A 12,025-nucleotide genomic window follows, 5' to 3' on the forward strand; every position below is an offset into this window, starting at 1 on the left:
TCATAAATAGCATCATTTACATTACTCTCAGTTTTATTGGTCCATTTTCATCATGGACAGTAAGAGTTGTCATTAAGCTGCATGAGGGTCATGAAATATTCAGAAAGTGCCCTCCCCCCCCCCAAAAAAAAAAAAAAAAAATAAATAAATAAATAAATAAAAAATAAGTGATTTGTACTTGAGAGTTACTGCTATCAGTCTGTCTGCATTTTATACTACATGTTTCAAGCACATTGCACAGAAGATCACTGACTAGCTGTGAGATAATCTTGGACAACTAGACACATCAGCTGCATGTTATTGACTACCAATATGTAACCTACAATGTACCGGCACAGGAGAAAATATGTTGTGCATGCATCATGAAACTTGCGCCATGACATTATCTCACCATTGATCAACATGGCAAAAGTGGCAGTTTTGAAAGTGCATGCAAGCATGATAAGACTGGTTGATTCCTTCCTCTCCTATACATTGTAGTGTGTAATGTATTATTGGGGAGAAGGGGTCACTCTCTAAATAACTTCTACAAATCTGCTTATTATGTTTAAAAAAAAAAGCAAAAAAGCATCAAAAGGGTCTATTTTTTACAGAAATGCTTTGTTGATGTTCTCCCTAAACGGGATGTATTTATTTTTTTGTTTTTGTTTTTGCTAAGTCAGGTGATACCCTGTTTGCCTCTTTAGAATAGTTTTTTTTTTTTCCTTTTCTTTTTTTCAAAACATCATGTATAGGATTTCAATGATTTGCAACATTTTCTTTTCACTGCCCTCATGAAGACACAAGAGAAAATTCTCCTTCAAACGATATGGTAGACCCACTCCTGAAACTGGCATGGCGTCCTCTCCAACATCAGTCAACTAGTGCAGAAACCAGCAACCACTGGGTTCTCCCTTCACCACAGCCATTATCCACTACATAGACTCGATCCTGTTCTACCCCAGCTCTGTCCTTTGTCTGAGGTCAGAGGCACTGACCTCTCTAACCAGCTCAATTGACCATCAACCACCTCCCACTGGCCAGTAATGTGCCGAGAAATTAAATGACCCTCCACCCTTTATAGAGTGTCCAGTGAGTGGCTCCGGACTCCATTTCACCTTAAATTTAGTTTCACCTTCATCTGCAAGAAAAACAAACAAATAAAACAGATGACAATGACTGAAAAGATGACAAATACACATCATTAAGTGACAAAATTCAAGCTCCAACTGACTTTTACATGACTGCAGTGTAAACACGAACTTGCGCATGCATTCAATAATTTAGTGAATCTTGCCTCTCGCAAAATTTGCAAAATGGAAAATGTATGTAAACATTTCAGGTTTAATACAATAATTTGTTTCATAAAATGATGGTGTGAGAGTTGATAGGTGTGTGTGAGAGTGTAGGTGTGTATCTAGCCTGTCAAATCCCCTTTAGTGAATCGGTGGCAAACGTCCTTTGCTTGGCAGCTCACATGTGTCATCAAGTATCCCAATGATTTCATCTGCTCTAGGCCTGAAAGACCACAATGATGTGAATAATTTATCGATAGACGCAGGTATCCACGGGATATCATTTTACAGTATTTTCAAACAATTATTTATCAACTTGTCATTCGTTTACATATCTGGGCAATATTTGCAGGCTGTATATATCCTGCATATACATGTTAAGCCAGCAGTTTATGCATTTTTTTTTACTTGCATTAGCTATTGGTATTACATTGTCATGCTTTCTTGTCTTCTCTACAGTTTTATGTAGATTTGTTGTTGTTGGGGGAGGGGAAAAATACAATTTTAGAAGTACGCATGTCTGTATTTCATGATTGTGAAGTAAACTCTTGTGCTTTAATGCCTATTTTATGTCTTACAGTAGTACCATGCATGACTTGCTTAGATAATACGAAGTATAATTGAGAGCTGAAATGATAAATGTACCATGCAAAATTGCAAGTGTATTCGACTGGCTTCATAGTTTCCCACGTTGACTGATTCTTGCCACACATTTGCTGCCTGTGTGGTGATACATTGTACTTTGGGATCACTGGAGCAAAGATAGGCAACAATGTGTATTTTCATATATCAGGATTTGTTTTCCTGACTCAGATTGCTTCTTTGACCTTCCTTGGCTAATAGAGGATTTCAGAGTCAATTATGTGGGCACCATTTAGCTTGAGAAAATCCTCAGTAGTGGATGAAAGCTCACCAGTCAAATACAAAAGGTTGGTTGAAGCTTTGAAGTTGTTGCGATATACAATTGTATCTTTCCCCAACTGACAAGAGCTTTCTGTATCAGTCTTCCCATGGCATCAATAGAATGTGCCTGCATTTCTGTTATGACATCACTGTAAAACAATTGTTGCAGCTGAGTTTTGGAACTATAGCTACAGTTAGTGCAATAAAGACCGATGTTAACACACAATGACATCTAAATCTTCCCCAATTCTGGAATGCTATTGCATGGACATTATTAAATTTTTATTAAAGCTGTTCTGGACATTGCAAGGTCATGGGTAACATCGAGTACATGTTGTAACAAAATTAAATGTGTCCCACTGTTCATCGTCTGTTTGTGTTTTTCCCCCTCCTTTCATCTATTCCACGACAGTAAATTTAAATGGACATGCCAAGTGCTGTGCATGTATCAATGAATCAGTGATAATGATGAAGACAAATAACACAAGAAAGGGGAAAGCCAGGCTAAGGAAGAGTTTTATATGTTACTTTTTTTTTTCCCATTACAAACATATGCCAATGAAAATAGCCATTGCAAGGCTATGGTTTCTGTGAAAAGGAAACCAAGAAAGCATTAGTTGCATTTACGTGTATGTGTGGAATCAGGTGGGTACAGAAGTTCCATGCGTGACTTTTGTCACTGCATTCTAACAATGCACTGGTACATGTAAATTGCTTTCTGCTTCTAAATCATCAGGCGCACTGTATCAATGATACGTGTAGTAAAGCATAGGTTTCCAACTTGTTGAGAACGAGTCTCGAGTATGCTCGGGCACGGGTCTATGTTGTAGCAAAATCAGTCCATCCTGAACGGATTAATATCCATCAGGAAGAGTACCAATCCTCAAATCTTTAGAACCCTTAGTCTTTTCTATTCTTTCGTTTTTATGCATGCAATGGCAGGAAGCAGTGCATCACAACTCTCTTTGGATACCAGATGTACAAGACAGCATCCTTTCAGTTTGGTGGGCATCTACAGAAAGGGACATACAAGTCCCAGTGGCGGATCCAGGGGGGAGCGCACCGGGCGCGTGCCTCTCCTTTATTTTTAGTTAAAACAAAAGAAATAAAATGAAAAAATGGGGTTCGTGCATCCCCCTGGCCCTTTAATTTTGTAAAGGCGCCCCTTGTTTATGGAATTCCTGGATCCACCCCCGAGTCCTGTACCTCCACACAAACGTACCTCCACACAAACTTACCTCCTCATAGACGGTCCATGTCAGTGCGGCCATTAAAGCTCTTCTGAGGCACCGTGGCACCATGCCGGTAAACATACCTCTCACCCCAGATCGCTGTCGGAGGAGACATGAACAGAATGAAGCGTAGATTAACTTTGACACATGCAAATGTACACTTATAAAATACACTCCCTTGGATATGAAAAGCCAATTCCCATCCCCTCCCCTTTGTAGACCAACAACCTAATGTGAAAGGAAGTTGACCATTGATGACCAGGCAGTGATACACTTGTAATTCAGTTACTGAGTATAAATCCACTCTAAATGCCTTGACTGGTTAGATCCGTTACTTTCTCTTCTCACTGGAGCTTCAACTGATGCAATATACTGTAAAACATGATATATTCGCGGCACGAAATTTTCGCGAATTGGAGCCGACGGCCTTTTTCGTGGCATGAAATTTTCGCGAATTGCCACTGGCGTTCAATGCACATAGTGCAGACAAGAAATTTCGCGCGCATTTTAATTTCGCGAAATCTCGCGAAATTCGCGAAATTAAAATGCACGCGAACATTCCTCGTTTTTCAGTAGTATAGTAAGTATATAAATGAAGAAACAAAAAAGCAATTAAAAAAAACAACTAAATTCCAGTTGAAAAAAAAAAAGCAACTAAATTCCAGTTGCAATTTCTTCACTGTCATCAATACATCATGCTACACAAGGTACAATTCAAATCCAGTTGAACAACCAAGCTATGAAACAACTGAAGCAGTGTAATTTTGCTTGTGCAAAAAAGGTCTGTGTTGTTCCTGCTCTCAAATGCATCCTGTGAAGTACAATGTACAACTTTGTAAACACATTAGCACATATTACACACAAGTGTGATACTGAGATCATGGTCTAAACATAGCGTGTGAGAGGCGCTGATTTCATAATGCTGATGCACTGTTCAGCTCATTGTTGTAACAAAATTTTTCTTCCTTAAAGCACTAGAAATGACTGCCAACCATTTATTGGTAACACTGTGTATGGCACTAAAACAACCAAACAACCAAACAAACATACAAATAATTCCACAAAATGGCAGATTTCTACTTAGTACCCCAGACGAATACCAATAACTGCATTGTTTATTTTAAGAATTGTTAATCCAATCGAACATCAATGGATCTAAGGAATCTTGACATGCCACAGTAAGAGAGAAGCCAGCATACCATCACAATCTGCCGTACGGTCGGTAGAAAGCTTTGGTACTGGGCCGGTTTCAGCTGCATACTCGTCTTCACCACATCAAAGGGCTGGGTGACGGCTGATGCAAGAACACCAGCCACAATGCCACAGCTGAAGTGAACTGGAGCCGTCATCTGACTTGAGACTAGTGGGTGGGAAGAACGATGTGCCAGATAAAGACAGTTACCACTTGTTTTCGATCCAATTTCTACCTTATACATTCATGTGTCAGCTCTACATTTGTGGGAGGAAAATGTTAATCACTATTCCTACCTTACTGTGACTTCAGCATTGAGGTCAAGCAACATTTTAAGCCCTGTGGTTATTGGAAACCCACAGGAAACCCCTTGTACATGGCATTTGTTTGATCTAATTTGATTTGATTTGATTGACTGGCAGGTTCCTGTATTATTGTTAGGTTAGTTATTTTAGACTTGATAACAAGAAAAAGACAAACAAACAAAAAGCCATATGCCTACTACAAATGTATATTGGAAATGTAACATTGCAGATGTTTTATTTGTAAAATGTGTTGAGCAAAGCACAATGAAAAATAAAACTGAGATCCCACTGGTACAGCCCTGTCACTTGTGGACAGCAACAGGGCTGTGTATACGTATGTACCTGATGACGTGAGCTGCTTGGCCTGAGAGTAGAAGGCCAGGTAAAGGCCAGAGAAAGGAGCATCACGCAGCAAGGTAGCCAGCAATCCACTATACAGACCTGGGAGGGGACAAACAACATTGAAAACTGGCTAAAGAATTACCAAGAAATTGACTCCTTGCACTTTCTAAATAAAACAACCAAGGCAATCTTCCCCCTCCCCCCTCCCCCCTCCCCCCCCCAAAAAAAAAAAAAACCCTGCCTGAGGATCATTGGTATAGTCTGAAAAAGAATCCCCTAGTAGAGGTCACATGGACAGCACCTCAACAAGTATAACAGAATGTTCTACATGTATGTCACTGCCATTTTTCCAACTGAAGACTATATTGTATGACATGCAAGTTGGTAGTAAGGCTTAACTGGCAAGCACACATACTGGTACAAATTGTACCTACGTAACTGTCATCCTGCTTTAACAACATGCATCTACTTCTAACTTTAGTAATAACAATGACAACATTGTATACAGGCAGACTCTAGCATTTGTTGCTCATTCTGCACAATCTTGTTCAATGGGCATTTGTTTCAGATCATTTTAGAATATAAAGCTGATCTATACAACATTCATTTGACCTGATGTTGTTGAATAAGAAGCCACGCTATGCTATTAAATCAGTCAATTACATTGTACTGGTACTAAATATTAGAATTTATGATATCAAATTCAAGTAGAAAGACGATCATCTCACCTTTGAATCCTTCTTGACTGTGAATTGTCCTCAATGCCCCAGCTACACTCTTGTATCTGTAAGATTTACTCTGAAAGGCAAAGATTTTCATATAGGAATAAACTGATGTTTACACTGCGGTTTTGTCTCTGTAAGAGGTATTATAAACTTCCATTTACTTACACAAATAAATACAACTACTACTTAAAACAAAACAAAAAAGTTTCCAGTAATTATACGGTACCATGTACATAATCGAACTGCTCCAGAATGTGTAGATGAGATAAAGAAACTTGTTTACAGCCCAATAGTCTGTGCATGGAAGGACCATACCAAAAGGATATATTGCTTTCGTTCAGGATTAAACATCTTGATCATGTCCAGAACTTGGCCTCTCTAACAGCATACTTGAAGAGATCAGACTTGACGGCAGCTCATTTTTATAATATTCATAATTACAACAGAAAAAGCTGTCCCCCTTTTTCTCACTTTTATAATTTAGTGTATTTCCCCCATTGAAAGAGGTTTTGAATAATTAGAAGTCAATTTGACATTTGAAATAAAATGTAGTGCTCATCAAATGCTGAAGAAAAAGATAGTGACAATAAATACGAATCAGGATCACACAGCAAAATCAAAGTACATATTGTAGTTTGCAGGTAACTATCACGATGTCGTACACAACTCAATTGGTGCCTCGTGCCTGTATCAATCATTTCCAATGTGTTTGAATACAATATGTGACCGTTCACCACAAAACGAACAAAAAGTAGCACTCCTTGATTTCATGTGAGGACTCAAGAAAGGTGAAATGGGTCAACCAAGTCAATTTTGACTTTTCCATATTTTCTGAAAAAGCTATTCTTCTTCTACATTATTCTTGAGTTTGGGATCATAAAATGAATGGGAAAGTGCATTTTCAGTAGTTTTTCAACAACCCTTTTTTTTGTAGAGTAATGAGATCAGGTATGTCTTAGAGGCCCCTTTTCATTTCTTGATAATCCTTTGCAAACTCTTCACTTTCAAGTCTGATTACTTTTGAAAGGATAACACTACTGCTTTGAAAGTTGGCATAGACCATGGACAGAATATTTTAATAGAGTGTGCTCAATTTCAATTCAATCTGATAATCCCTTCATTGTTGTTGCTCCAGTGGTTTACATCCTGTTTTTTGTCCCATTCATCACACAGCTAGCACGGTTTGGTAAAGATTAAACGCTTGAATAGACAGATAGACCTTGTGCTTCAGAGCCTCTTTTCTCGGTTCGCACTTTTCCAGAGTGAGCGCTTTCTTTCCAATATTTAGATAGGTTAGGAGCGTCCATTTGAATTGCATTATACATCACTCTAAAGATTAGAGTAATGCTCTCTAGAGTAATCTGTCCTTAACTAAAAATCAATGTTTGGCAACTTTTTGTTTCTTCTGTGGTGCAGGGTCACATATATTCACATAAATATGTGTGGCGCTCCGACGAAATGAGTCATAAGTCGCACGGGGAGTTTTCCCGTAATGAGCGGAAAATGAAGGGGAAGCACTGCTCTGGTCGAAATTTTTTTATTACGGATTTTGATTCCTTGATGTTTTATCTGTTTGTACAGAAAATTTCAGCGTGTAAGAATGAGTACAAGTGTCCCAAATCACAGTTTTTCTGAGACAATCTTTTTCGGTTACATTTTTTCGAACGCTCGCCTTTGCGTTGCGTTTCGCACCTATTGTTCTTGCCCGATCGAGACTCCGCCTCCGTTGCTAGGGTGTATGCTAATGAGGCATTGCTCTTGACCCCATTGAAGACAAAACAAAGCATGATGCGCGCGGCGGCGTCGGTGGCCAAGCGGCGAGGGCTTTAGAATATTACGCAATAATAGTGAGCTGACCAAGGCTATCGATTGCATGACCAGCGAGTTTCGTTTTATACATGCCCTCCATTTCATGAAGTGGTGATTGATGTGACGCACAAATCGCGCTGAAAAAAATAATTCCATCGAACGATCACGCAAAATTTATGATACTTTATCTATGAGCCAATACAATGATCATATATCGAACTTGAAACCTCTTTATGCGAGTGTGTACTTTTACAATGGTTTTTAATTGGCCTCATTAATGAATTCATTCAAATAATCATAACTTTCTTTCCCTGGTATGTGACTTGCTGTTTAAAGTTCATCTCTGGAGATATAGTAGGGCCTAAGTTGTCAATTAAATGTATTATCGTTTTTATAAAGTCGACAATTTGTGTGATAATTCGCCAAATGTATGTAATGTGTACTATTATTTCCCTGGTTAATAAAACTTATTGCCCTATTTCTTATGATGGTTTGGGCCGTGACGGCATGGAGAGAAATCGGAAGACAAACATTATTAATGCCCAAATAGGTCGTGTTCCCTTTTGAGGATATTCTGACTCTTGTCATCTGTGTATTTTTTAGAAGTAGGACCTAATTGAGAAAGGGACAGAAAGCTGTGTCGCTACTCAAAAGCGTGTTTTTTCATTTTGTTTTGTTTTTTGATCAGAATGTGTGTAATGATAGCTGTTTGTCGTGTATTGCGTGTAGCTGACATGTGAGAGGTCAAGTCTGCAAAGAATTTGGCTAACAGCTTTGCGAAGTAGCAGCGCTAATTGCCCATTGAATTGCGTATTCTGAGGAATTTCGAATGAAAGAACTCGGACGACACTGTTCACGCCTTGTATCCGAATAAACCCCGCATCAACGAAGCCTTAAACAATGAAAGGTAAACTTCCTGCTATCAAGGGGTGGATAATCACGCAACCAGTATTCTTTCGTCGCCATTGATAGCAGAATCAGTGACGGAATGGAGTAACAGTGTTGGAGGATCGGCATTATGTCTGCTAATTTGCAAAAGAATTTTTCAGTCCCCTTTTGTCTTCAGAACCACAGTCAGGGACGCTAACTTACTCTATCTCCTACAAGCTGTCGTTACTATCTTAAAACGTGAATTTTATGAAAGGTTAAAAGTGATCGCGGAATCAGTTCTTCTGCGTGACACATGCAGGCTTTTATAATAGCATACCAAGCTTAAATCGTTTACCTGTATCAAAGGGCAGGGATACACACTTATCGCAATCATCCGGATTTGAGAGTGATACACCGTCTACTAATTTTCTTCATCTTTCCCCCAACAAAGACCATGGTAATTCAAAACAGACAAACAAACAAACTAACTAACTAACAAACCAGCAGTTGCATTATATCAGAACGTATACAATTTTTTGTGTTTCATGTATGTATCATCTCTTGATGTATAGTAGCGTATCCGGGCACTTACCCCCTGGGCAACTACCCTCCTGATAATTACCACCCGGATAATTACCCCCAGGTCTATTCCCCCTTAGGGCAACAACCCCCCCCCCCCCCCCCCCCCCCCCCCCGGACAACTACCCTCCTAGGGCAATCACCCTCCAGGGCCATTACCCCCTAGGACAACTACCACCCGGTCATCTACCCTCCTAGGGCAACTACCCCCAAGGGCAATTACCCTTAGGTCATCTACCCCCCCCCCCCCCCCCGGATAACTACCCCCTGGGTAACTACCCCCTGGATGACTACCCCCGGATAGCTACCCCCCAGATAACTACCACCCGGATAACTACCCCCTGGATAACTACCCCCGGAGAACTACCCCCTGGGTAACTACCCCCCGGATAACTACCCCCAGGATAACTACCACCCGGATAACTACCCCCCACAGAACTACCACCCGGATTACTACCCCCCCCCCCCATAACCATACCCCGACCCCCACCCCCGCCCTCTCCTGATACCTACTGGACAACCCTCCCTCCCCGCCCCCCGAAAGAAGTACCACCCTTTGTAATTTTTCCATAAGTTCATAACACCATATCAGAAGATGCACCTTTTTCTTACACTGTCATCATTTACTCTTTTGGCTTGTCATTTTCTACCGTTATAACACATTAGAAGATAAACATAAGAAAAGGAGAGTTGATTTCACTGCAATTCATATTTCCTTAACATTAGCGAGGGACCCTTCGACATAAAGCCATAATTTCTGATAGGATCCGGGCACGGTTTTATGAAGTCAGTCCTGACAAGCTGTCAGTTCCACACAATTACCAATCGTTGTAGGTCGATCAAAGCAGGTCCATGGTAACAAGTCGGTGACTCGAGCTTATCAATCAAGCAGAACCCATAGTTTTATTGAAATTATTAGAGACTAACAAGATGTCATAACTGGCAACTTTTATCAAACGGTGCCCTAATCTGTCATAAGAGTAAGATTACAGCTTGTTTTACATACAAGTAGAATTGTGCTAGTTTTCAAGTTAAATGTTCTCGACACTTTAAGGGGAAATCCAGTTCATATATAAGTTAGTCTGATTAGAAAGAGTAAAATATTACGAGTTTAACGGTATTTCTTTTTTTTTTTACAAAACACCCCTAGTTGTTAACGAAGTCTTTTGTCCTGCACCCTCTTTTTTAATAGATCTATAGAGAGTTGTAGTTGACAGAATCCTTTTTACATTATATGGCTGCTCTGTTTTATCCCGGCCATTTCAAGAGTATTTTTTTTTCACAAAAACTTGAATCCTTCTTGGAATAACATGCTCTTCAATATTTCGTAAGGGATTTCTAATTTTCTCACCCAAAAGATATTTAAAACCTGAAGTTAGGTCTCGACCAAAACCAGACGATATGTAGTGAAAAAATGTTGGGTTTTTTTTTCAATTCAAATAGCAAACGTTGTTCGAAAATAACAATAAGAAACGTAATTTTCTGGGGGAGAGTTATTGTAAGAGGGGTGACTGTTTGGAGCCTAATTTTAATAAGGAGTAATTGTCAAGGGAGGTAATGCTCTGCGGTGATCATACCAAGGAGGTGACAATCTCTTCCCACATTCTTGATATATTAGTTGTTAATGCCCAATGATGCAGTAGGGCAATTCTGAAATGAGTGTTAACGGTATAACAGTAAAATAGTTACAAAATTGATGAAACAATGCAAAGAGAGAAAATTAAGACAGAGACGAAGAACACAAATAAAGATACAGTGCACTCCCATTACAACGAACACGGTTATAACGAAATTTCGTTATAACGAAGCAAAAATTTCTGGTCCCCAAATTATCGCCATTAAAGTCTATGGTACACAATTCGCTTATAACGAAGACGGTTATAACAAAATTTTCGTTATCACGAAGTATTTTCTGAGCACCACTGACAAAGAAAAATAAAGGAAATGTGCTCCGTTTTAACGAAATGCGGATCGCATTCGAAAATGCGTAGCGGAACAAGCATTTTTAAAGCGTCTCTGCATGAGCGAACGCATCATTGAATGTTCACTCCGTGTATCACGCACAGTTTCCGAGGGGAACTTGCATTATTGTAATACAATAATCTGAATTCAGATAAGGTTAGTTTCATTGTTCCGAAGTCCTTTAATACAAAACACAGATTCTGATACAACTAAATGTCCGTAATAGTTCGGAAATGAAATATTAAGCACATTTTGGCGTTATTCCATAACAAAGGTTCGTTAATCCGATAATAAAATATGGTCGTTATTCTCATTCTTATACGGTTCGTTAGTCCGAACATGATAGGAATTCAAAACGTTCGTTAATCGGAACATCACAAAAATATCGTTAATGCATGGTGAAAAAAGGAGAGTACACTAACAAAACTTAAGAACTGCAATCCTTATAATCGTCTTAAGATAAATAAATCTTCGAAATAACTAACCTTTCTCATTTTTTTTTTCATTAACAAAATTTCTTCGGAATAACGAACCTTATTTCATTTTCGGATGAAAAAGCCTTCGGAACAAAGGACTTTCTGAATAGTGAACCTTTCTCACTTTTTGATTTATAAACCTTCAAAATGACGAACCTCATTTCATTTTCAGATCAACGAACCTTCGGAAAATGAACAATATATTATTTTGATCTAAATCATGAACTTTCGGAATAATGATTCTTCAGAAATGCGAACCTTCAGATAAACAAACCATCGGAATCCCGGCAATGGCAAAACTTCGGAATAAGGAGCCTTCGGAGTAACATACTTTTATAGTAAGAAAAGAACTTTTG

General features: G+C 39.1%; 1 protein-coding gene across 3 annotated transcripts in view; it reads right to left on the bottom strand.

The window, feature by feature from the left end:
• Positions 1 to 1,006: 1,006 nt before the first annotated feature.
• Positions 1,007 to 12,025, bottom strand: part of LOC139742029 (mitochondrial glycine transporter B-like) — a 32,249-nt gene continuing 21,230 nt past the window's right edge. For all 3 annotated transcript variants that reach the window (XM_071652592.1, XM_071652591.1, XM_071652593.1), the window contains 5 exons: positions 5,977 to 6,046; positions 5,249 to 5,347; positions 4,609 to 4,769; positions 3,416 to 3,508; positions 1,007 to 1,120 (listed from right to left, as the gene is read on the bottom strand). In XM_071652592.1, the coding sequence (XP_071508693.1) occupies positions 1,094 to 1,120; positions 3,416 to 3,508; positions 4,609 to 4,769; positions 5,249 to 5,347; positions 5,977 to 6,046 (450 nt within the window). In that variant the 3' untranslated portion in view covers positions 1,007 to 1,093. The remainder of the gene's footprint in view (positions 1,121 to 3,415; positions 3,509 to 4,608; positions 4,770 to 5,248; positions 5,348 to 5,976; positions 6,047 to 12,025) is intronic.

This window comes from Diadema antillarum, unplaced genomic scaffold (assembly GCF_040938485.1).
Source record: "Diadema antillarum isolate AM-2024a unplaced genomic scaffold, OU_Dant_1.0 seq00000973_RagTag, whole genome shotgun sequence".
Taxonomy (NCBI): Eukaryota; Metazoa; Echinodermata; class Echinoidea; order Diadematoida; family Diadematidae; genus Diadema; species Diadema antillarum.